This window comes from Phaenicophaeus curvirostris, chromosome 10 (genome assembly GCF_032191515.1).
Source record: "Phaenicophaeus curvirostris isolate KB17595 chromosome 10, BPBGC_Pcur_1.0, whole genome shotgun sequence".
Taxonomy (NCBI): Eukaryota; Metazoa; Chordata; class Aves; order Cuculiformes; family Cuculidae; genus Phaenicophaeus; species Phaenicophaeus curvirostris.
In genome coordinates this window covers 11,836,388-11,863,473 of record NC_091401.1, presented here as the reverse complement: position 1 = coordinate 11,863,473, position 27,086 = coordinate 11,836,388, and the positions used below count along the sequence as shown (strand labels likewise).

General features: G+C 39.8%; 1 protein-coding gene across 4 annotated transcripts in view; it reads left to right on the top strand.

The window, feature by feature from the left end:
• NYAP2 (neuronal tyrosine-phosphorylated phosphoinositide-3-kinase adaptor 2) overlaps nucleotides 1-27,086 on the top strand; it is a 149,997-nt gene that overhangs the window by 114,436 nt on the left and 8,475 nt on the right. For all 4 annotated transcript variants that reach the window (XM_069864535.1, XM_069864534.1, XM_069864533.1 and 1 more), the window contains 2 exons: nucleotides 2,145-2,357; nucleotides 11,004-11,107. In XM_069864535.1, coding sequence (XP_069720636.1) covers nucleotides 2,145-2,357; nucleotides 11,004-11,107 — 317 coding nt within the window. The remainder of the gene's footprint in view (nucleotides 1-2,144; nucleotides 2,358-11,003; nucleotides 11,108-27,086) is intronic.

The window sequence follows — 27,086 nt, the reverse complement described above, 5'->3', positions numbered from 1 at the left end:
TACGGAGTGCTAGTGCTCTGAGTAGGTCCTAGTATGATATCCTTAATGTTAATTTTTACAATTAGCAGATAGTAATTCTTGAAATACATTAACGATTACTTATGGGACTGCATATCAAGTCAGATATTTTTGCATGATTCCTACATGACATTTCTTCAAGGAAACTCCTAGGTGACTGTGTTGTTGCTCATCAAGTTATTCTGCAGACTAGTGCGCAAAGAACTCAAAGTCAAAATGTTGTGTGATCTTGTTAGTGTTGTGCTTAGGTGAGGTCTCTACCATCCCATATCATAGAATCATAGAATGGTTTGTGTTGAAAGAGACCTTAAAGATCATCCAGTTCCAACCCCCTGCCCTGGGTAGGGGCGCCTTCCACTGGATCAGGCTGCTCAAAGCCCCATCCCACCTGGCCTTGAACACCTCCAGGGATGGAGCAGCCACAACTTCCTTGGACAACTTGTGCCAGTGTTGCACCATACTCCTATTGAAGAATTTCTTCCTAATAGCTAATCTAAATCTCCCCCCTTCTTAAAGCCATTCCCCCTTGTTCTGTCACTAAATGACCTTGTAAAAAGTCCCTCCCCAGCTTTCCTGGAGCCCCCTTCAGGTACTGGAAGACTGCTCTAATGTCTCTCCAGAGCCTTCTCTTCTCCAGGCTGAACAACCCCAACTGTCCCAGCCTGTCCTCATAGCAGATGTGCTCCAGCCCTCTGATCATCTTTGTGACCTCCTCTGGACAGTATCTAATATTGTCTCTTCCACTGTTTCTGTGGCAAGTGTAAACAGAGTGTAGTTTTCTGAGCCACAGACAAATGAAAGTGCTTTGAATGTGGTTCTTTTTCTGGAAGTGTATCATCTGAGTGGCAATCCCTGTTAGATAGTCCAAGTTCCTCACCATGGAGGATTATGAAGAGAGGAAGGGGCTGCTAAGGCTAATTTTGCCATTGTGTCTCTGGCAGTCTTATGCAGCCATTTCTATTCCACATGGGTCCATGGGGAGCTGCTGTCATCTCATGCCTGTGAAAGGCTGCTGGCATTTTCCCTTTACCTGGCTCTCCTAAATCTTGTAGCCACAAAAATATTTTGATGTAGAGCTCAAGGGAAGATTGCCCATCTCTGTTGAATGTGAATTCCAGGACTGTCGATACATACAGAAATTAAGGTACATCGGGAGTTTGACTTATAAACCTGAATGACTAGAACTGCGAGTATCACATATGGATGTCTTTGAGCTTAGATATGAGGTATAAAATTCAAACTTAGAGGGATATATGGGGTTTTTTTCTTGCTAAAAGGATCCAAACAGTACAGCAAACCTTGAATAACTGACTTGCACAGTAATTGCTACAACTAAAAGCAATTTAATGTTTCTTCTGTATTTAGTTTTTCATATGAAGTATTTACAGCTACAGATGGAAAGTTCATGAAGGAATTGCTGCTCCATTGCATTGCTCAGCTTGCAAGAAAAGAAATGAGTCTCAAGAAAAAAAAAACCAAAACCAAAACAAACAGAAAATGACCAGCAATGAATAAAGCAGAAATCACTGCTTAACTTGAGAAATCATTACAGTGGTTTTTGAATTTCTTCTCCTTATATTGATTCATGGTGTTGCAAGCAAAAAGTCTTTTCCTGACTCCAAGGATTTTGCAACCAAGTGAAATTTTAAATTATGGTGCTGAGCATACCCACAATATTAACACTGGGCAGTTTTGTGGGTTGTATGATTTGTGATTTTTATTAGAGCTTATGAGGAGTACATGTATGTTGTTTGCAAAATATTGCCTTAGGAGAGACCTGCCTTAGAAAGTGCCTGAAGAAAGACTTGTTCCCAATGAAATGAAAGCTGAAAAGAATTTAAGTATTTCCATAAATTGTTAATAAAAACATAGGTAGGACAGCATTTTTAAAAAAAATTTTCCTGGTATATATTGTCACAGAAAAGCTACATTTTATCCATCTGCTGCATTGGGTATGGTTTTAATAATTTAAAAGTGTATGGAAATCTACATAACGTATAGGATTTAGTCCTAGACAGTAAAATTGGGATATAAATTGCCCTTTAGAGATATACATATGGATTATTATATGATGTGGGTAATTAGCAGACATTCTATAACAAAATGTGCATTTGTGTGTTTTGTAGAACCACTGGACGAGTTGAAGATCAGAAGTCACAGCACTGAACCACTACCAAAGCTGGAAAACAAAGAGAGGGGAGGCCATCATGGAACAGCTTCCTCCAGGGAGCCAGGGAAAGCTCAGGAATGGGATGGAACGCCAGGCCCACCTATGGTGTCCACCAGGCTGGGGAGATCCTCTGTCAGTCCAACCATGCTGGCTGGAAGCAATAGCTCAGGTATGTCAAGTAGCAGAGCAGGAAAGATCTCATGAATCTTCTTGCGAGCTGAAGCATCTCTAAAGATACACAGATGTTGATAAGCATCTGAATTCTTTAGACTTCCAAACGTCTTCTAGAATCTGCTCATTAACTGCTGCACTAGTGTTGTGCTCTCTGCTTGTGCTCTGTGGTGCCAGGTAATATAAGCATGTAAACATGCAGTTCATGTATTGTAAAAGAAGCAAGGAATTCCACTTGATATTGAAACAGGACGCTATGTCAAACACACCCCTGGGATGGCACCTTGGAGGGAAGTTCATAAATTCAGGTAACACAGTAACAAAAACATACTGTGCAGAAACAGGTCTGTCTTATTGATACACACAGTGAAAGCACAAAGGCAGCCTTTGATTTATGCTTGCACATAAATATCTAGAAGAGTGACTATGGTTTTCAGAAGTCTCAAATTCATACCTATACACTCAATTCATCAAATTTTATACATAAAGAATAGTGCATTGTCATAAACCATGAAAAATAATGCAGCCTTGTTTATAACTGGACTAAAACAAACAGAACTTATACATGAATGGACATGATAGAAAGATATGTGTAGCTCTGATAAAAGCACTACATCACTGCTTTTTGAGATCTGACAGTTCACTTTAAAGAGTAACTTCAGCGCTTATTCGTTGGATTGTAAAAAATATTCACTTCAAAACAGTTGGCATATCAAGTACTGGTCATGGTCAGTGTTCAGAAAGCATAAGACCATGAATGAGCTACTCAGACAAGAAATTATTCCTGCAAAAGAGATCTGCTGGGCAGTCAGTGGCACAGATGAATCTTTGCAGTGCTGAGCTAGTAGAGATGCTCGCCCCTTGCCCAGGGCATTGCTTCCCTCTGTGATAATAGGACTCATGTTTACACTTTATTGCTGGAAATGACACCTGAAACTCACTATATAACTTGAGTAGGTTTTACTTTATCATTTGCAGTGATCTTCTAGTCCAGCTTTTCTTATAACAGACCCCCAGACAGTCTTGCCTGGGGCAGTAAAATTGACTTTTCTGCACATCTTGTGACTCTAGCAGGGGTTATTTGAATGTTACTGCCTTTTGCTGAGTTTTCTGACAAAGGATCATGGTAGGTAGGAATCTTCCAGACTAGTTCATAGCTTTGTTAAGAATTCTAGTCCCTGTGTGTCAGAGCATCATCTGTGTTAATGCAGGTAAAAGAGTGGGTTTAAAGGTACCAGATCAGGATGTCTGATAATTAGACCAGAAGTGTGTACCAGCCTTCTCAGTTCTGTGAGTTGACAGTATGGAGCAGCATGGAAGAGAATTGAAAATTAAAGAGTAAGTTCTTAGCAAAATATAGCATTTCTGTCCAGCCTTCCTACATTAGTTTTATTTTAAAGAGCTGGTTGTTCTCCAAAAGCAGACAAAACATGCTGGCCTCAATCTTCATTTGGCATCAGTAAACTCTAATAGTTGTTGAATCATGTCTTGATTTAGCTGGCTGTGACTTTGTCTTACATAGCTAGGACTGTCAAAGAAAAATTGTGGAAATATTTTATTCGTTGAATTTTTACTCCTTTTTATGATTAAAACCTGAGAGCTAATTATGATTTTTTCTTTCCCTGCTGTTTTTCTGACATTTCATTTGATGAATATTGCCTCTCATCTGCCGAGAATATTTTTTCCCCTGTGTCTGTAGCTGTTGCCCGAGCAACATGTTTTACCTTTAATCGGTGGGGCATTGCACTCAAAATGGTGTACACAGTTCTCCACAATGAACTTGTACATGAACTGTAACAATTCATTCTTTGCATTAAATTAGGGCTGAATCAGAATGCAAGAAGAGAGATTTAATATATCTGTATAGTTACAAACAGTTTCTGGAGTCAACTAATTCTGTATTAGGAATTTAGAATTTAGATTTACTACAGGGCCAAATACAATCAGGTCTGTCCCCAGCACAGTTGTCGTTGCTGTTACTTTCTTTCCAACATTGTAGGTAGGAGAAAAAAAAGGCTACTTTTTTTTGTTCCGCCATGTCCTTGAAACACTACAGTTTGCTGTTTGCCTTCCAGTTCACACTGGTACAGGCAGTTATTAGGGCAGTGTTTGAATAATTTGAAGAAAATGGAGCTGAATTGCTCTGCTGTAAAGCAGAAAGGATGTGAAAGGACATCTCAAGTGTGCTCAACAGGCAGCTCTGCTGAGGCACGGGTTAAGTAGGAAGTGGCATGGTCCAAGCAAATACCTGAGTGAGAGTACAGGGGGGTTTTGTGGGTTTTCCTCATCTCTGTAACTGCTAGGAAGCTCCGAGGGGGAATAAGCCATCTCCAAATTGAATCTTGACCTTTCTGGGTATTTTGTTCGAATGACTCTGGCTGTTAGGTGCACATGGATATCTGTGTCTAATGCCTGATTGCTTTCTTACCTGTCATATGATTTGTTGAGACTACTTTCTGTTTCATGGCATCCTATCATTTCTTACAGAAAGCTATGGATGTGATTTGGGGTCATGCTGGTATTCAGGAAAGTCGGCACAATTGTAGTGTACAGCAAAATGAGATCTGTGAAACAGAAAGCTGTGATAACTTCACTACAGGAGCTTAGAAGAGTATTTTCTGGAATGTCGCTTCTTTTTTTGTAACTGCAACCATGAAGCATTTTGCATTGCCACCTGCTGCTAGAGACAGGCATTGCGCCACCTTTTAAGTCTCAAGATCTTCCACTCTGTTGTTGTGTCCTGGTTTTATATCGCCATCAGCTTGTCACTCAGCCAGCTCATTGGTATCCTAGCTGAAAACATTGTAGATAATAAGGAAGGGAGTAAATGCCCACCCTTCATTGGAATTACTGGCTAGCATTTGCAAAAGTCATGAATAGCTAAGTTCAAGCTCTTTGGGAATGGAGCAGTGCCTGTGAAGCTCAAGGTGAAAGACACAATCATTGGTACAAGAAGGGAGTAGCACCAAAGTGCTGGTTCATGCTAGCTAGGCTGCTTCATTCTGACAACTGAGTACTCCCACCAACGCCTAAAATTTCTCCTCACAGGCAATATCAGAGTGTCACTGTGCTACTAAATCTGCAAGAATTCTCCAAGTGAAAGCAACATTAACCTGCAGGTATATGTTACTGGGCAGCTTGCCCAGTGAGGTCCAGCCTCGTGATGTGATTTTTCCAGACTTTGTCTACGCTTCTCATCCATGTTCTCTGTACACAAGCCCTCCCTAGTAGCACCTGTCGCCTAAAGTAAAGTGAGCAGCACTAGGAGCTGTACACTAAGGGCACCATGAGCAAGGTGTGTCATTTCCAGGGTCCAGGATTACACCGTCAAAGGGACTGGCTATCAAAGTGCACACTACTCTCTGCAGCAGGGGTGTTACAGCTGTGTGGAACAATGCACAATTGCCATTTTGATCCAGAGCCCTAAGCTTGACAGAAGCCCATGCCAAAGCTTCAGAGAAAAATAGCAAGAAATTTTAAGGAAAAAGCCCTGCCAGTATGATATGATTATTCCTTATGCCTTTGCCTCAGTCACAGAAATAGACTCGAGAAATGACAACTCAAAACAAATCTTATATTAAACCATATCCCATCTAATATAGACAGATTTTTTCTCATTACATGACTTAGTTTTGGGACCTGCTAAGCATTTGACCTATGGATATCTGGTAACAGAATAAGTCCACCGGTTCACTGCTCCCTTAGTGAAGGCAGTTCCATTTGACATGCTGCCATGCTATTGCACCACTAAGTAGCTTCTGCAGGTGAAGTCCTATACACTTTTTAAAAGTGACAGAATACTAGAGTTTATTCCATCATGAGGTTTCATAATTTCAAGTTAAGTTTCAGCTTACTCATTTTGTTTTAGGAGACCAGCATGGCCAGGACAGTATGATGATAGTAGGTGTGATTTGTTTTTCCGTTATGCACGTTTTCTTCTTTATTTTTTCCTTTTTTTTTTTTTTTGCATGTGATTACTCTCAGCCTGTCACATTGCCTTGTTTAATTCAAAATGTGTTTCTTGGCAGCTGTAGCAAATAAGCAATATTTCTCTTTTCATGTGCAAAGAAGAGACTGTAACAGGATAAGAAGCTTCTCCAGTGTAAGTGACAGCCAGAGTATTTTTTGAATTAAGATTAGGGTAGGCAGAATGAAGCCTTCCTTGGACAAATAAAAGAACCCTTGCCATTAAGAGCCAAAAATAAAAATCATGCAGAGCTGTTGTATTTCTGGAGAGCATAGAAAACCACAGCATATTGGTATAAAACTGATCAAAAATATTTCTATAAAATCTTGTCCTATTTCAGCACTCTGCTCCTTGAGCACAATCTAACAACACACCTTGCCCCAAATGCAACCAACCAAGCCTCTACATCTCTAGTTATGATGACAGCATTTGCACTTTTGGAAAACAGGTCACTTATGTTAGTGCTTAAATACATAATTAAGTGCACAATTTTAAGGCAATCGCATTTATGACAGGAAAGCCTGTATTTCTTTGTTGGATACTCTCTCCTAAAATTTTCATCATTAATACAGTCCTTTGGGGCTGTCTGCTTGCTTAAATCTGTGTGTAAAACTAGTGGCATTGTAAGGATTCATCTCAAACCTGACAGTCCAGTACTGCAGGTCTCATTGCAGCCGCCTACACGCATGGGTTTCCTTCCTGCTGAGGTGGCGGTGGTCCCAGCCACTTGCCTTGTTGGGCACATTGTAGCTGCTGTGAGTGACACAACAAGGGACTGAGACACAGCTGACCTGCCGTCCCCCACAAGCATTACACTGCACCTGTCTCCTGGAGGTGGTTTAGGCACTCTGAGAGCAGCACAGTTTTGGTAGGATGGCTCAGTGTGAGGACTGCGTCATTGGAAGCTGTGCAAAACAACATCAGCAAAGTTTCATCAGTTAAAAATAGAAACTTAATCTTATGAACTTCTTTGTGCATACCATAACGAGATATGTTCTACAGCACTCTAGCTACCCTGAACAACCTGCTGAATTCAAACCTCATGCTGCCCATTGATTGCAACAGGCATCTCTAATGGTTACTCAAGTGCACTGCATCCCCTGGCCTCAGTCCAGTAAAGCACTTAGACTCCTGTCTACGGGTTCTCTAGCTTGGCAGTAGTCTGTTAGCCCTTGTCAGTGTCAGAGTGACTTAAAGCTGTGTCAAAACGCCCCTGGCTGTGGTAGCAAAGAGGGTCCTGTGTCTGGGGTGGAGGCTGTGGAACCCTCTTCAGGGCAGGTTTGATTTAGAACCAGAGGATCCACCTGCATGTTGAAGTGAAGCACGGTGCAGGGATGGCATGCATGCTAACTTCATCAGTATGGAGCTAGATGTGTTTCAGCTTTGCATTATCATGGACCCTGAGCATGGGTCCTCCTCACAGGACAGGTATTTACGGAGCCTTCCCCTTGTGCTTATCAGGCAGGCTGATAAAACTGCGCTCCACACCATGCATTACTGTCACAAAGGGGGACTTCTCAAGAAGTCTCAAGACTACTTGTTTCAGATGTTAATACTGAGATGTCTCAATATTGTCCACATGAGATAAATGTGAATTAAATACTAGAAACTTTCCCTGAGATTTGCTGGCAGAAGTTGTTCTTCTTTCAAGATTCTCAGCAGTAACTAGGAAAACCCATTTTCATTCCAGAACCAGAATAAATGTCAATATGAAAGCCTTTCAGTCAGGCTATAATGACAGTTTAAAACATGAAAACCAAGACATAAAGATACTGAAAGCGACTGGGCAGTGGATGTAATTACACAAGAAGATGTCTCAGTACTTTTTAATAGCCCAAAGCAGAAGTTATTATTTGAAATGATTGTTGTTATTTTGAAGTGATCTTAATCCAGTTAGCCTCAGTACAGTAAATAAACCATCCAGGGCTGAAAAATAACATTGCAGAATACAGAGCAGTGGGTTGGCCATTGTGTATGCAACAGGCCACTTATGGATGCTTTATCGTTACAGTAGTCTGATGATGTTAACCAGAGCACTAATTACAGTAGAACAGAATATTTATTTGGTCTAAAAATATTCCCGCTGAGAGCAATGTAATGGTTATTAACCTCCCACTCCCCAACATTTCCTTTTCACTGCATAACCCAACTTCCTGAACTTAAAAAATCCAAAACACTAGATGAAGCCACATCTGAAACCTCTTTTGGTGAGGATCGCTATGGAAATAACAATGGTTTCCTTAATACTTTAACATATACTACAGGAAGATAAAGGAACTAATATTTCATCTGTGTGTGATAGGGTTTATTTCTTTGATGCTAGATGAAAGGAGTCTCTTTGGCAAGGAGATGGTAATCTCCTGTTGTTGCATATATATCCAAATTGGAAATTATGATACTTCTCTCTGCTTTCCCAAAGCAAAGCAAAGCAAACAACTCAGAAGCAAAGACAGGCAGTGCCTTGGAGATTTTACATGCTGGGTGTCTGATTCTGCTTGTCACAGCAAAACTAGACTCTCTATTTAGCAGAGGGGAAAACCAACAAAAAAAACACCCACCCCAGTCCTTGTCCTCTCTGAAAACCCCAGCAAAATTCCAGGAGGGAACAGATGTAAGATCCATTATTATATCTATATTACTGGAAGAAATAGTCAGAAATCACGCACAGAGACAGTGTGACATTAGAACAAAAACAAATCTAATCAAACTTTCAGAATAACTGCCCAAGTCCAAATAAAAGCAAAACCAATAGATTCTGTGCAAAAATGCAAGGCTATGGGGGAGATCAGGCTGCACCTTTCTGCGTGCTTATTGCCGTGTTGACTCGTGTTGTGTTTGCAGACTGACTAGGAATGAGTGAATTGAATAATGCATTCCTTGAAGGGCATAAATATTTTTGCTGCTCAGCCAGCTGGATGTTAACCAAGCTATTAATATTTAGTTGATGAATATTCACCCATACAGATACTTTCATTGGCCTAAGTGCTCCAGCTTAAGTGGATAGCTGGTCTCAAGAATCTATTGAATTTTGAAATCCATGGAAAATAATAATTTAAGGTGACAATGAAAAAGCATCTGTGAGATTGGAAGAACACATTTCAGCACATTGCTGGTAGGTGGCAAAATGTATCAGCTGTCCTTAAGTTTCCAAGATAAGCCAAGTGACCTTAAGGACGTGCTATTGACGGACATCTTATTCCTTTCAAACAATGGCCCAACCAGTGGATAGTGATGATCCTAGAGATCCATTAAATAGATCCATGAAATAGATCTCTAGTATATTAATATAAAACAAACACAGACAAAGCAGCAGTGTGAATGCGGTATAAGAGAATACATTTCAAAGAGTCACAAGCCAAAGATATGTGAGAAAACCTGTGCTTCAAAGGCAAACTTGCTGAACCAGAACTGCACGAGGCATAGGTCCTTCCTCTCTTCTTGAAGGCATGAGATCGAATAGGAGGAATTCTTTAAACTCATTGAAAGGAGGCATGGTATTATTATGGGTTCTTCTTAGTAAAGCAGTACTCTCAATCTTAAAATTGAGAGCCTATTATGGTACAAAGGGTGTCTGCTTAGTGCAACTGTCCTTGGCCTCAGTGTTTGCCCACTAAATAGAAATGTGCAGGATTGGAATGAAGGCTTATGAAGCATGAGGAGAACGAACACATCCATCTAAGCCAAAATTCAAGGTCTAAGAGATGTTTCCTCAGCATGAGGAAATGTAGGGGCGAATATATATGGGGGGCAGAAACAGGCAGACCCTTTTCCTAAGAAAAGACTGTTTCTTCTAGACAAGATGCAGGGTGTTGAACACTGGGGTAGCACACTAATATCATCATGCTTTAGACAAAAAACCTTTATCCAGGCCTCCTGAGCTGCACGGTCACCTTTGTATCAGTGTGTAAACAGTGGTAACCTGCACTGGAAATCAGTGGGGACCCTTCTGAGACATGCCTTGGTGTACCACAGCAGAAGGAAAACAAAATGACTGTAAATTCTGTGCAGCTCTTCTCTGGAATAGAGCTTTCTCTCAAGGCAATCTCTATTTCTGTAGTTGCCTTGATGCTGGGGAACTGACTTCAGAATTTGCCACTGTTGTTTTGGTATTCCCTTTCTTCCTACTTTCTATCTCTCAACTTACTGCCATTAGCATCAGATTTCAAAGTATTTTTATTGTCATTCCAAATCTCCAGGTATGACAGCTTCCTCACCACTTTTATATACTCTATTTTCTGACATTTCATTTTTTCCCTCAGCACAGTCCTTGAGCTATCATCATCCTCAGCTCTGGGACGAAGAAATGAAGCCAGAAGCTGCTGTAACTCCCTTAACTATTGCTGTACTTTATGAGGAGCAGAAAAAGGCACGAGGTGGAGGGTAACAAGGTTTCCTTTATATGCTTCCCCTCTGCCTGATGTTTTATGTTCTATACTTCAGCTTCAGAGATGCTAGAGGAGAGGAAAGAGGCCAGGACACAGGATGGATTTTGCCTTACTACCCTTTCTTCCGATCTCAGCTTCTGTTCATGATTCAGCCAAATGCCCAAGACTTTAACTAGAAAGTAGGCTTGGAGACTCTGTTTCAAGGGAATCCTGGGTCCACCACTCTTCACTTTACTGCAGCAGTAACCCACCTCCTGTTCACTGATGCATTTGCTTCTTTCTTCCTTCACAGAGCCTAAAGCAAGCTGCAGATTAGGTCGGTCTGCGTCCACATCAGGTGTGCCTCCTCCATCCGTTACTCCGCTCAGGCAAGCCAGTGACCTTCAGCCGAGCCAGGTACCATCGTTAGCCAATCGTGAATGACTTCATGTGCTGCAACATGCCGAATGTTTCTCACCTCTGTGTCTGTCATTTGTTACAGTAAACAGTTTTTTTTGGGTTTTGTCTTTATTTTCTGTGTGTGTGCGCGTGCATCTGTGTGTGCGCATCTCTCATGGGCAATGAAATTCCACTGGCCACTGCCAGCAGAAATTTCTTTGCTCTTAATTCCTTGTATCCTTTTCTGTCTTCATTCTGTAATATAAATGTAGTAAAACTACTGTATGAATTGGCTGGGTTTTTTATTTTTTCATGTTTTCTGTACTTTTTTGCCGTCTTTAAAATTTATCAAACTTTGATAAATTTAATCTATGTTTTTATGTAAGTTTCTTTTAAATGTCTTGTCTAAAGCACTTGCACCAATGTTTGTCAATGACTTGTACATACCTGACTTCTGCCCAGTTGTACTTTAATACTTGTGCCAGTCTCATATTTGTTTTGAGCTTAATGCATGATTGTATTACACTGTGATTTATCACTGTCCTGAAAACTGCTCTTACAGCAAGTTGTTTTGTTTAGTTAAGGCAGCTAGGCTCTCTTCACCTGTAGGCCATGTAATTCTTACAAAACTATTAAATAGTCTACTCTAGTTATACTTAGTCTATATTGTTAGGAAACAAAAATCAAATCAAAGAGGTGCCATCTCCTTGTATCTTAAAGACACTTCTTTATCCTCATCAAAACCAAAAATGCCACACAGACTCTTGAGAAAGGAATGAAAGTGTTTGGGTTTGGCAAATTTCTCCAACAGCAAGGAAATGAAAAAAGAAATAAAGACATAGGAAACCTATACTTACCTTTATTTTATATGCTAATACTGATATTGTATCATTTTGCTGCACAGACCTGTATTATTAGTTTGACAGAACTAACTGCTGAGAGTAGCAATTGAGAGATGTTTGACTTAAACATCGTGTGGATGCTTTCCGTCAAGCTCAAAGCATTTGGGTATGTGTATGGGACTAAACATCACTGTCTATGTGTGCAGATATGAATGTATATGTGTACATGTGCACACACATATATGTATGTGCACACACAAACACCCTTATGGCAGTGAATTTTCAATTGGCTTTCAGGGAATTAGTCCCCATAATCCTATTGAATTTCAATGAGATTTGAGTGGAAAACTCCCTGAGGACTGCTTTGCGATAATCATGTTTAATTTGTTTGTAGCTTGGTGAGTTGCTTCTAGAAGGCCTTGACCAAAGTAGACACCAAAAGAGTAAGACTGATTTACTCAATCCAGAGAGTCAACTACTTGTTAGAAAGGCTATATTTGTCCATATAGGTTAAAATTCTTTAACCTGCAAAACTGAAGCTGTTGTGTTACTTCTGAGCCCTGCTTTATGCAAGGCCTAAGAGAACCTTGAACATTTCTAAAGCATATTTTACGTAAGAAAATCAAATCCGTAGTGGAGATTTGAAATGACAGCCCATTAATACACCAAGTCAAGTGTTCCTTCTTTTAAGAAGGAATTAGGGTAATTGTACTTCCAAAGGTTTGGAGGTTCCTACTGCTCATGTAGTGTACAATTTTTTATTAAATGGGTTATAGCAGACATGACACTTTGCTGGTTACTGAGTGGCAAAGGCACCTGGGGTGTTTTGAAGGGATTTTATTCTTTTAGTTTATATTAAGAACTAAACAATAAGCTCTGAAAGCAGAAGCTGATGTTACAGAGGAGATCATGAGCCTCTTAGAAGCTGCAGACAGGGTTCACTGAAACTGTGGAGGAAAAATCCACCTCACTTCATACAGAAGAAAGGAACAAAGATGATAAGAGGAATTTTCAAGTGACTGTAGAGCGTGATCTTGTTAATTGAATAATGTATGGTATGGACATGGCTTCATGAAAAAAAACAGAAAATGATAAAAGCTTTCTCTCCCTATAAGTCTGTCTTCCCCTCAAGCTGTCAATCTCTTGCTGTCCATCTATTAACTTGTCACTTATTATGATGGCATTATTTTTTAAAGATGTGGATTTGACCCTGATCCCAGAGAACTGTCAAAAGTCTCAATATCTCTAAGGCAGATACAAAACATTACTTTGATTTTCTTCTTTATATGCCTGTTCTATCTTAATGTGCAAAAAATCTATGATGGCTGAAATGTGTTTGCAAATGGCTGAGTTGTTTGCCCATTGTGAATCTGACAGATTTGTGGCATAAAGGGTGTTTATTTTTGTGTGCTGTGGCAATTGATTATATTGATACTGGTTTCCTTAACCATATTGTAATCAGTTGTTAGACTTTCAAAAATATTAAGAGGATGCATCCAGTTATACACCTCTTTGTTGCTGAGATGGGCACAGGTAACATCTGTACAGGGATACAAGACCAAGGAATACATCTGGGAAAGGGCAGGTTACTGTGAATCTTTTTTTCTCAAATCTTCATGGATCCCAAACTGATGGTTATGGAAATGTTTAACCTGGGGGAGGAAATCAGTTTTGCAACTGAACTCTCAGACCCACAATTTTTAATACAGAATCACTCATGGAAGTGACGAGGATTCTTAGTAATTAAAAGTAGCTCTGATCTAAAGAAACCAAACCTATAATTTCAATCAAATATTGGCTAGCTGTGTAAGTATTGACATTTAACTCCCCTACACCTTATTCTCTTATTTGTTTATTGGTGTAGGAATTGTGAGGATTAGCCAGTTTATAATCACAGAACATATTTATGGTGTATTGATGAATTGTTTTGTATTGAAGCATTATAGTGATCTCTTACAAATAAAAAGAAAGGGCTTTCAAGTAGAGATTAATTATGTGGCTGGTCTCTGATGGAGAACGCTTGAAAATTCTGCAGTGTAGTGGCAGCCAGCAGTCACAAACATGCTGAGCCAGGCAGAGAGCAGGCCACTCTTTCTGTACTTGGTTCTGGTAAATGGTGAAGGCATTTTGAAAGAGATATTTGCAGGAAGTAACCTTGGACCAAGTCATGAATTGACTGGAATTAAACTGAAAGAGAAACGTAAGTTTATCTTGGAACTGAAGTTATTGAATGCATAAGGACAAGTTTAAGAAATTAAGGAAGTATCAGAGGAAGTCAAGGACCTGTAATATGGCAGAAATATAGAATATATTTGACCTACAGAAGTGGCATATAGAAATGATTCCTCAATACATATCTTAACATGAATATCCTAAAGAAAAGAGTGTAAATGGCAGAGAACTGTTCTAGATAGCATAGAATGCAGTGCCTTGTAAGGGTTCTCTGGTGTTAGCAGGAGCTTATTCAGAATGGAAAAATATTCTAGAAAGTGCAATAAGTTATATCTTAGCGATAAGAAGTGTGTAAATAAAATTAGAAACAGTGGAAGTGCATCCGAGTTTGGTCTTTATATGGAGATGAAAACAAGACCAGTCATTTGTAGCCATGCAAGTGGACAGAGAACAGTTGAAGTTAACATCTTGTGAGTTATAAAGTAGAATTATAAAGCAGAATAAACATTGTCCAAGGACGCCTCGATGAAGAGCTCATCACCCATGTTGCTGGAGCCTCTGTGCTGGTGCCTGAGACTTCTGTAGCAGTCATGGTTGGGTGTTTCACCCTGCAGTGATAAATGGTCAGTCATCTCAGGGGATCCCCCTCAGTGAACAGAATTGTTTATTTGTGTAGAGCAAGCAGGATTTGGAGTCACAGGTATCACTGTGATACAGTGATGTTTCCCTGCATCCTAACATTCTCCTTAATAAAGGATTACACTCTATCAATGGACTCCAAAAGCCCTGTCACTTACAGGATATGTATGCACTGAGGGGGTCTGTCACAAAAGAAGAAAGCATTTCAACCAATCTGCACTGTGGAAGTCCCTCTGCTGGAGAGCAGAGTATCTTGCATCCATATTTTTAATGTACATAAAATCATCCCTCGGTCCCTGCCAGGCTCCTCCAAAATTGTTTGCAGCATGCCAAAAAAAATCTTGGCTTCCATTTTAAGAAAAAAGGTGCCAATATAATTCTCTCTAGATCTCTTGCTGCAAATGAATTCTGCAATGTAAAGTTTGTTTTCATTAAGATGGAGACAGCTTTTGGAAAATCACAGGTAATAAGCTTCATAGCAGCACAGCAGTGCATGATTATATCAAAGATCAACAATCTGAAGAAAAATACACTCTTTGAAGACAAAACTCCTGATAGTTACAATGTAGTGTCTCAGTTTTTCTGCAAAGCAGAGCCCATTTTCAGATGGATTTCCACCAAACTGTGTACTTTATCTGCAAATGTGCAGCCTCTCTTCCTGATGCCTGTTACTTGCATTTCAGTGGGAAAACAGCACTGCTCTTTGCTGTTGCCTCCTTGAGGTATAATGTCTTAATTCTGAGGGTTTGCATGCTCTTAACATTTGGTGTCTCCTTGTGGGGAGGACCAGGCAGTAATACTGAGCTCCAATTTAAGCAAGGAAAGAAGATTAAAACTTTACAGTGATGATCAAAGTGAAACCCAGACACCATGCTGAGATTAGATGGAATAACTCAGAGGAGGGAATGAAGGTGTGCAGACAGCTATGAATTAAGGAGTTTCAACTTGCATTGAAGAAATGAAGAAAAAACTAAAAAATACGTCATAATCAACACCGACATTTTTTCTGGCTTATTTTTCTCAAAAAAAAAAAAAAAAGCAGCTGGGTTCATCGCTTGGGATCTGTCTGAGCCCCCAGCAAGCTAAAACATCATTTTTTTCCCCCGTATGACCCCATCAGCGAACATGTCACAGAAGGCCCTCGTGATGGACAAAATAATCATTACTTTCCAAAACTAAGGAGAGCTTTTACTTATTTTATGATGTATCTGAATATAGTATAGCAAAGTGAAAAGGCCTTCCATTCACAGAATGGACTTGACCTTGTAACTATTGTCTTGCACCAAATGAAGTTAATCTATTTTATTGGAGTATGTGTTTTTAAAAGGAAAAAAATTTAGGGACAAATTAGCTCCTTAAGTTTGAATTCAGGTAGCTAAATAATGAGAGACTTGTAGAAGGACCAAATGTATTCTTTAGCTGAGATCTATCCTACCTACCTCTGAGATGTCTAAATCAGGGGTACAATAAAGATTCCCCATGGATTATATAAAGAGAGGTGCCTACAGAGAGCATTCACCTAGCTGAACCTTCAGTGCCTATGTAGAGCTGCACATCTTTTATCTTGGGTAACTTACTAATTTATCATTCTAATTTAACTACCTCTGTCAGTTGTGGAAAGCTAGCTTGGATTATTCCTGCTCTGTGTGTGTTAGAGGCTGCTGGACATTTACCACTGAACAGGTGATGGTCATTAAGATTTCCTTGCTAGGTAATAAACATTTTATAGAATCACAGAATGGGTTGAGTTGGAAGGGACCTTGAAGACCATGCAGTTCCAACTCCCCTGGCATGGGTAGGGCCACCTCCCACTGCATCAGGATGCTCAAAGCCTCATCCAACCTGACCTCGGACACTTCTAGGGAGGCAGCATTCACAAGTTCCCTGGGGAACCTGTGCCAGTATCACCTATAACACCCTCATCATGAAGAATTGCTTCGTAGTGTCTAGTCTAAATCTGCCCCTCTCCAATTTGTAGCCATAACTTTTATAACTTTTCAGACTTGATCCATGCATGCTAAATTTTTGGGGGAAGCTGTATGGGTAGTATGGATAGGTCCTACCTACATTTAAACTTTGAAATTATGTGCTTTTGGCACCTTCCCTCCTGCAGTGTGTCTGCACTGGCCAGAGGAGAGCAGCAAACTCGAAGTAGTGATGGATTGGGTGGGCTGCCTCTTATTTTTGGTTTGACCCCACAAAGGGAGCTGTTTGAAGGAAATGGAAATCCAAGCTTTGCTGAGTCTGGAAAGCAAGAGATCAGGATTTTTCCAGCATAGTTTTCTAATGTATTAATGTAGGTAGGGAAATAAAACGTAGAAGTTCTATTTTAAATATGCAACTGGGTGGGTTTTTGTTGTATTTCTTTCCAGATGATCTGAGAAATAGGTACAATGCACACTACTTATGTTCAGCAAAACACAAGAAAATACCCTCTTCATTTGGGTCTGTGCCAGAGAAGTCCTGGGTGAAAATGCACTTTAACGACTGTTTAAAATGAACAGTTTGGAAAATCCAAAAGGATTAGAAAAAGCTTTATTTTTCCTAGAGCTGGGAATGCAAAGCAGGCTGCCAGCCACCCTGCAGCCTAGTGGGACTGGGCTGAGGTGGACAAGCAGTATGACACTTCAGGCAGCTCAGTTCTGCATCAAAAGTCAGGGCTGTCTGCAGTTTGTATCACGTTATTGTTCTGGACAGGCAGGTTACATTCGTATTTTGAGAGGGAGGCTGAGACCAGGTGCACACAACTCAGCCCCACTCAGTGAGCCCATGGAAGAGTAGTTTTGATATGCTGGGTTTTTAATTTCTCTGCTGGCTGGAATCATAAGTACCGCATCACATAATTGCAAGAACATTGTGCAGAAACCATTGTAAACCTTGTTCCTTGCTGGAACTTGCGTGCTTGCAGAAGGGTGGCTGTACTGCCAGCTGCCATCCCAGCACAACACACGGTCTTGCACCTCATCAGCTGGCGTTAGGGAGGGAGGGAGGGAGGGAGGGAGGAGACTTATACCAACTTCACCAGCTAAATCTCAAATTATTCCATGCAATGGCTTAGATCATCCCTGTGTTAAGGAATAACTCCATAGTGGGTCCACTAAATATCACAAACCCAGTTCTTAATGTCTCTAGCCTTATTTGTGTATATAAATCATACCATAGGTCCTGTAAGCATTGTGTTCATTGTGTAATTAATGAATGCACGCAGGGTAAATTTTTACTATTATGACTATAAGTATTTTTGAAGGCACCTAGAGAAAGTACTTTCCCAGTGAATTGGTGTTATCATGCTTTGGTTGGCAAATGTGCATCTGAAAGCCTATGAACACTACGCTACTCTGTGAGCATAAACAAAGCATCTGTACTTTTCTATTATTCTCAGCTCAAAGTTGCCTTTTTCTCCAGCAATAATGTACAAGTGTTCAAAGCAGTCAGTAAGCACTTGTGGGCATCGTAGCAGGGCTGGGTTCCTGACTGCTGCATTTAATGAATTCTGCTGCTGAAAAATGAGCACCTATAAATCAAGATCCACTGTTCTGTATCTGATCACAGCAGTCTTTTTTAAATTTCCATTATATGAAAGAAATACAGTCATTGCAGGTAGATGGAGAACTCTGTAGACTGAAGCATCTTTTTAATCCAGTTTGCCTACTACAGAAATGGTACCCCCCAAAAAAAGTGTGCCAGTAAGAGAATTTGTATCTGCTACAGAGTGCAAACCCATATAATTGCTCAGTGCTGTAAATCTCTGCTAGATGCGCTCCTTGACAAATCACAATCTGAAACTAGCGTCAAACTCTAGTGATACTACTTTTGTGGTTCTAGTAACGTAGAAAGTTTTGCTATGAAACAATCAACATCTATCGTACCTGCTCTCTGAGCCAAACGGTAAAAAGAGATCATCCTGGGCTGCTGGTTAAAGCTCTCAGGGGAGATGCAGTCCCAAATTCCTGTTCAAAACGAATATCTAACTACTGTGATAATTGCCACTCTGGTATGGCTTTTTCTGTCCCTCCTTTTTTCTCTAATTTTCAAAAGTTTTGTAAGTTTATTGTGTATTTTGGATGTAGACTAGCAGAAAATGGAACAATTCAGGGGATGGTGGCAATAGTTTTCTTCTCCTTGTGTGTAAATGCCAAGTGTTACCCTTCATCCAGTGCAATGCCTCCAAGATCTCTGTCTCTGTACTGCTGGAGCCAAGATCACAGTTATTCCTTTTTGATACTTGATATTTTTCTTCATTCAAAATGTGTGTTCATGGCATGGGAACAGTCCTGTGCCCTTTGCTCTGTAGTCAGAGTCCCATGGGGTTCTGATCTGGATTCTTTATACACTATTTATTGCTTTGGATGTTAGCTTCTATTTTTGCCTGTAAATCTGTTCCCTTAAAGGAACTTAACTACTCCTTATGTTTAACCATCACCTTTCATAAGGCTTGTGATAGCCACTGGATCTAAAACTTGCTTAATGTTGGGCACTAGGCTCTACCACAATAACCTTAGTGATGGTGTCTGAGAGTCATAGTCACAAATAAGGTCTCCGTGTTGGTAGACAAGGTGTGTAGAACAAAGACTGTCCTTACTCCAGGAATGTGTAAGCTCAGTGTAACTACCTGGCTGTTGCAGACAGGAGTAGATTAGTAAGCATGTGACTGTCAGGAATTTCTTAAGCTTTGGTTTATGCAAAATTATGAAGTGAAAAACCTATTTGGAATGCAATCTAATACATCTTTGAAAGTGATTTTAATTATTTTTATGTGCCCTTAATATGAAATGTACTTGGATGTATAAAACAAGAAAAATCATGTAAATTTTACTAGGAACACTTTACGAATGATGTCTCTCTCATGGAGGAACCTTTCCCCTCCAGTAGAGAAGTCTTTAGTGTCTGTGTAGGTGAAATGTATGTAGGCAGACTGAATTTTGTGGATGCTGCTTTTGCAAATAGCTGGGAGGAGGAAACTCCCCAGGATCGTACCTGGGAGGGTACTCAGACGTGGAGGACCCCACAATGGGATACGGAGAGAAACCCTTGGCACTAGCACTTCATTGGCAGGACATGGGCCGATTTTTGCCTTGAGGTGATGTCTGGATTTGACCAGCCTGAGTAGTATTTGAAAGTAGCTTGTGAGTATTTTAAAATATGAATTATTCTGAGCCATAGGATTTTGCCTTCTTATTCTCTCTGAACGTTCACAAGAATCAGGTATAACTCATCACACTGACTGCCACCACCTAGAAAGAAGTGCTGAGGCATGAGCTGTGTCCTAAAGTGTCACACAGTTTTCTGGGCAGTTTGCACTGCTAAAAATCTGAGTCTGCGTTTCTGAGTACGCACCTGTGCCTTTCTAGAGCACAGCAGAGCCCCGTGCCCACGAGAGGGAGCCGTTGGATCACTTTACACCGTTCTTATTTTTTTTTCCTTCAAGGACAAGAATCTTGCACACACTAAGGCAAAATTCTGCTGTCGTCAGTCCAGCTAAATATGCTGTCAACATGTTGGATGAGAGCAACAACAAGAATTTTAATGTTTTAGGGAAGGCTCCACATTGCATTGTGTTGAGTTTCAGCTTTAATTTGACCTTACGTAATCCGTGCATTGGTCCAGAGAGGTGCAAATTGTTTCTAAATATACAAAATGCGAATAGAGAGTGCTTATTAAAAAGAAAAAAGTGAAAAGAAAATACAAACCTTGAAATGGATGGGATTGCCACATCCATCATCCCTCACCTCCAAGGCACACCTTTCTCATTGGTATGAGAAGCAAATGTGTCAAATCCATCTTCTGTTGGCAGACAGCCCTGCTCTTGCTGTCCCAACATCTTTCCTTCAGCATTCAGCTGGGCTGGCCATGCAGCAGAAGCAGGTTACTGCATTGCTGGGTCCTACTTTGCCAAGACTCTCATTTAAGAGCATGAGAGAGTGCATGTTCGTCAGCCCTTGCACAACCAAAGTGGCCTATGATTCACAGCAGAGGTGGATCTGAGCACACGCTGCTGTCACGGTAGGTTCCAAGGCCCAAGCATGGCTCTAGTGGCTCTCTTTCTCAACACCACTCAATAGTAAAAATAAACGTGTTGGGGAGAAGCAGTGACAGGGTGAAAGCATGTCAGCTGTAGGAAAAGTAATGCCACAGAAAGGGGGTATCAGAGATGGAAACAGTGTGACCAGTCTCTGAGCACCAGATCTCCAGTGTCTTCATACCTTTCCTCACCCACGAGTGCCAGCTGGGCTGCTGCTATTTCAGCTGCAAGAGAGTGTGAGGAAGAATATTCCATTCCCTCACTCTGATGTCTTCTTGTTCTTGAACAGCCTTTATAACCTTGCCAGCAGAATACAGAAAGAGGCTTGTTCCCTCACAGAAGTTGTTGAAACTTTTCAAAGACAACAATGTTCTGTCAAAGAATGAAATACAGCTTTTATGAGGGGTTTCACTTCCCGTTCAATGTTTTTGTTTTTACTCTTTTTACCTAGTTGTTTCTCAGATTGGGAGTTCCAATTTATCTAAAAGGCATCAGGACATGCACGAAAAGATTGCATCTGCATGGTCTGTGGTTTCAGGGCGTTGTTATGTTGTGTCTTTTTTTTGATAGGGTTGGGACAGTGTGTTTCAGTGCTTTGAAAAATAGTCTTAGCTTGACAGAGGAATTTATGGGGACAGATGCCACAGCCAATGCAGCACAATCTAGGTGACTGTTCCCTGGAAGGTGAGGTCCCCTGGAAGCTCCCAAGAAGTTGGTGAGAACTGTATGCCTTTGGAGCGCAAGGGCTGAGATGCTGGAACAACAGCCAAACATGGCCTTTGCACCCAGACCTTTCTTTTGAGAGTCACACTTGTACATGGGTATGTCAAATTTAATATAATATACGTAGAAACTAACAACTAATATTTCCAATCAAAGACTTACAATGTCATTGAACAAGCGTTCCTAAGCTGTAATATTTGCAGCTTATAAAACACTGAGTCAGTGAGATCACTGTCCTGTCCTGCTTACAAAAGAAAGTAAGGATTATGTGGAAGCTCATCATCTCGTTTTTAGCTGCTCTTACATCATTGTATATGGTTCTACTGAAAATAGGTAACAACTTACAGCAAAACTGAACAAATATATAATGTAATTGATGTGAAATAATTTCAGTCCAACCCTCAGTGAGTTGCCTATAAAAGCGTTTAATTTGGTAGCATTCTTTCCTCTTCAGAGAATCTCTCTTCAAGACATTTCTCATAAATTTACTTATTCTCTTCTAAAACTTGTAAATTCACTTCAAAACTTGTTCTGAGACTTTTGTGTACAAACATTTAGTTTAGTCACAGTAAGAAGGGTGCAGTACCAGAACAATAGGAATTGCTAAGTTTATTTCTAATGGTCTTGCAACCACTATTGAAGATCTTGTGCCTTTGTTAAAAAAATATTTTAAAACAGCCCCAGAAGCATGCAATTTCCTTTTTTTTCCACCCCTTTTCTGAGTGTATTTATGTTTAACTCAGGGCAAGAATTTTATATTATAATATTCTTAAAGGAAAAAAAATAGAAATAAAAATGGCATGAGTTTATGAAAGCATGGGTTTATATATAGGCATTCTCTGTAAATGAACCAAACTTTCTGTATTCCAGGTAGAACAGCCTTATTTGTCTGCTCATACACATTTCAGTTACCCTCATGCCCTCTCCTTTGTCTTACCTTTTTTGTGTATGAACTGAATGTATTGTACCACATTTCTGTTTGAAATTTATGTGCCTGATGCGTAAAACACGAACTGCCAGGTTTTTGCTGCTTGTCTGTTTTAAGTCAAAAAACCATCCAATCTTTCTTCTCATGGTTGTCCCCATTTCACCAGACTCTTTCGGTGTTTGTATAGCCTTATACAGTATATTGCACTTACTGTACCTGTATAGTATCTTGTCTGTATACTGTATGCACATGAATATGTATTTTCACTCATGTATGTATGTATAGTATGTTTATATATCTCTGTATATGTATGTGTGTTTGTTCATAGTCTTCCACTAGAAATGTGTGGCTATTCATATACATTACATGTATGCCAATTATAAAAAGGTATGAATGCCAGCACCCACTTTTTATAACCTACTTTTATTCTCATTTTGTCTTGTTAAGCAATGAAAATAAAAATGTCATGTATTTTAAATGAGAAATTTAAAAGGTTATTATTTATACTGATTTTAAGTTTTACAGTTCTTCTGAAAAAAAATTATTTGAAGTGATCCAAAATTGCAAAGACATTTGTGTTTCTAATGACAGTTTTCTGTGGTTGAAAAAAGTTTTATAACAGCACACACTGTGTAGTTTTTGTTCTCTGTATCTTATGCTGGTCAGAGTCTCCTAGGTTTAGAAATGCCCTTTACCAGCTGGAGTCTCATGCTGCAAATCCTAACTCTATTCACAAGAGGGACTTGCAATAAATCTGGGGGATGATCCATCTTGCATGTATAAATACTGGATACAGAAGGACCTTAGACTGGAAAGAAAGTTTGTCCAGTATAGGTGAGCCTTAGGAATGGGTGAAACTGTCATACTTTATGAGTCACTTTTACGGGAACATTACCAATACTATTTGTCAGACCTCTTACAGTTTGCAGTCCACAGTAACATATAATTGCCAATTGAATTGAAATTTATTAAAATCACTAGTAATAATTTATTGGCTCTTTATAAAATTATTCTTCATCACTATATAACTGTTTGTAGGCTCAGGTGCCTCGCCTTGAGGCAGCAAAGCACTGATTTGTCTTGAATAGCAAAATACCCCTGCAAGTCAAGGGGGCAACTGATACGTCTTTTCCAGTTCAGCATGTGTTTTGAGTTCTTCACTGAACTGGAGCTTCAGTGATATCTATATGTGTTTCTCTGAAACTTGGGAGTGATAATTTTTCTTCCTTTACAATTAATTTTATCATTTTACTCTCTTGTCAAGCTGGACCAGTCTCAGTGCATAGTGATTTACTGCAGCAGAGTGGCAGCAGCTACTCAGAAAATTCTCAGAAGGCAGATGTTTGTTCAGGAAATACTAAGGAACTTCTAGGATTGCAAAGAAGATGTGATGGTTCTTCTGCTATGAAGAGCCTTCACCCCAACTAAAACGGCATAAAAAAATTCTATTCGTGTTTTAATTTAAAGTGACAGGGTTAATTTTTGACCTCACTCATATTAACAGCAAATTCCCATTTCACTCATAAGCTGTAACTGGAATGTCCAAGGAATGCTTTTTCTCAACAAAAAATAGGATGGAGAAGGACATGTTCTGATAATGGAGTTCTGTATTTATTGTCCAGCAGCCTCACCTTAAGCCTTGCAGGTCAGTGGCAATTAGTGGACTGGATTGGCCCATCTCTTTTTTTGCAATCTGGAAAAGCAAACTTATTCTCTGAGGTTTACAATCACAATTGTGTCATTCACAATAGGAAAGAGTAAAAAGGCAAAAAGACTATAGCAATATGCATTTTTTAAATTAATACTGGTCAGATCATGACTCTTACTTGATTACTACACCAAACTCTAGAACACAAACAGAAAAGTGGCACTTTTTTGCGGGTTGAACATTCATTTTTTTATGTTACAGGGGATACATGTGTATAGGTTACCACAAAGCTGACTATCTTGTTTGCCCTGCATTGTCATTAGCTGTTCCCTATAAGACGGCAATTTAAATTCCCTCCCTGATCTGGAGATGTGAACTTAAGTTCAACCCATGCTGCTCTCGGAGGCTAAGTCAAGTTTGCCTGGTTACTCCATGCATGGGAGCCTGCAAGGAAAGCCCTGGTTCAGCATCCCAGTGGTCGTGGTTTAGTCTGTTGCAGACTTCTCAATGAGTTATTGCTGAATCAGTGTCACACGCTGCAGCAGCCAGTGCTGCCCCATTAGATATGGTACAGGGCATCCCTGCACCCAATGAATCCCATTTTTCTAAAGCGTGTGGATGCCAGTCTTAGTTTCTTGCTTGTATCCCGGCTATTCTGTGTGTCAGGAAATCATGACTATATTAGATTAGTCTTACATTGTCTAGCAATTCCTGATATGAATGAAATTGCGTGGTGTGAGGGTAGAGCAGATGTGGTATCTTGTATGGAAGACTCTTACATGGTTCAATTCTTTAGAATCTCTCAGCACAGTTCATAACTGGTAACTCTTCATTATCTCTATGTTAAATTGGATTGTCCCTGTACATTCAGTGTTGTTTTCAGTCATGCTTTCCTAAACTTTATTCCCCCATACAATCAGTACAACACTTGAAAGATGACATTTAATATAAGAAAATGATAACTGACTCATTTCACCGTGAAAAAAAAGAAGTAACGTAAGAGCATACTTCAAAATTTCTGATCTGTAAAGCAGAGGCTGTAACTGAGATATTTGTATATTTAAATCACCTAATACAAACCAAGAAGAATTGAAGGCACCAGTCTTCTCAGTGCTGAAGCATTCTTCCTCCACACGTTATTTTGATAATTTTATCGTTTTTAATTATTATTTTAAAATTACTATTGTGACTGTTTTCTTGAAAATGCTGAAGAAATATAAGGACTTAGAAGCTTTGCTGGCAAAGTGGTGTGGTGAGGTTCTTCAGTTGTCACAATAAAGATATTTTAAATCTTGAGTTCTAGAACTGACTTCAGCAGGAAGAGTGCTGAAGTTCATGCACATGTTTTTAGCTTGGAAAAAATTATGTTCAATAAAATGGGGAAACTAATGGGATTTGTGGCATCCCCACCTGTCACATTCCTGTAACTTTAGGATTGGCCTCAACATCCACTTTCTCATGTTTCTTCCAAAGCCTTCGTCTTGTTTACACACATTTTCATTCTTCGCTATTCAGTTTCTGGGTCCTTCCCAGCCTCTGGTGTGTGACCAGAAGCAACAGTTTAGAGCATCCAGCCTGCTGCCTTCATCTCCCTTGTACATGAGAAATTTTGCAGTCTGCAGAGGCTGGATCCAGAGAAGGAAGGACCTTGCCCACCTTGTACTGTTCCATGCCACCTCTTAACGTGTAGAGGGATGGGCTGTTCATCTTAGTAGGAGATTTAGAATCTGGCACTTTTTCAAAACTACCCTGATTTACAGTAAGAAACACTGATTATAGGTGTGCTGCTCTGCGGATGTAGTTACTCAGTCAGAGCCAGGGCCAGCCATCATGGCCATTGAGGTCACTGCCTCTAACTGTCCCGCTGCTTTAAGGCTGGTTCATGAGCAGTCAAGGCACACATGCGATGGAGCAGCAACCTCCAGCAAGAGGGGGAAGTGGGGAGACAGAGTTAGTATCCTCTCAAGGAAATCTAGGACATTAGAGTGTTACCCTGCAGGTGCTGTGCTGCAAAATGCAGTTAGCAGCTCTCTGTATCACTGAACTCTAGAAAACTACTCTGTCCTTTGTCCCTCTGTCACTGACCTAATACAATACTGAATTTTCCTTTCTATTTTACAGTGAACGACAGAATATATCGTGGTGGGTTGCTCGTGTTCTGCATTTATTGCTTAGCAAAAGCATAGATTTATCTTTGATTTTTCATGAGTGATCTCCATAGGAATGCACTTTGTGATGATCCACTGCATAAAAGAGACGCATGATACAACTTTACACAATATCCCTAATATGAGTTTATTTACATACTCTTACTTTAAATGTACTGGCATTTACAGGATGTGTTAACTGTCAGTAGATCAAGCAGTACATTTCAGACAGCTGTTTGGTGTTTAAAAAACAGCTTAGGTGAGAAGGATACATCTTTCCAAATAAGATAATAATGCAAGATCAGGAAGATCTATAGCTAGACCGATTGCCAGTATGAAAATGGAAAGCTAGACAGTGAATTTATTATTTAGATTTTGCTTTATTGATAGCCTCAGCAATAATCCAAGGGTTACCACAAAATTGGAGGCATAGGAGTGTGTTGAGGGTTGATTTGGTGTAAAGTAACTGTGACATTTAGTAATTGGAAGCAATGAATCATGAAACTGGAAGTCTGGAATCAGAGGTATTGAAGGTTTACTAGCCATTTGCTAATTTAATTTTTGGATAAGTATTAATTTTTCATAATCTTGAATCTTTAGGAATTCTTGGGATTCCAAAAAGTCTTGCCAGTTGTTTTTTAAGTGGTGAATTAGTCAGGCCATAGAGCACAAGACAATGTAATAAGGCTTCTAGTGAGTCCTGCATTTGAAAATAGGTGTCCAGAGTTTTCTTATCATACTGTATAATGTAATTACATAAAGGGATAAAACAGTTTGTAAAAAACTCTAGGTCTTATTTTTTTTCTGTAGTAGTTGTATCATTTGTAAGAAAATATATTTCTAGAAGTTTAGAAATTTAGAATAATGTAAATCAAA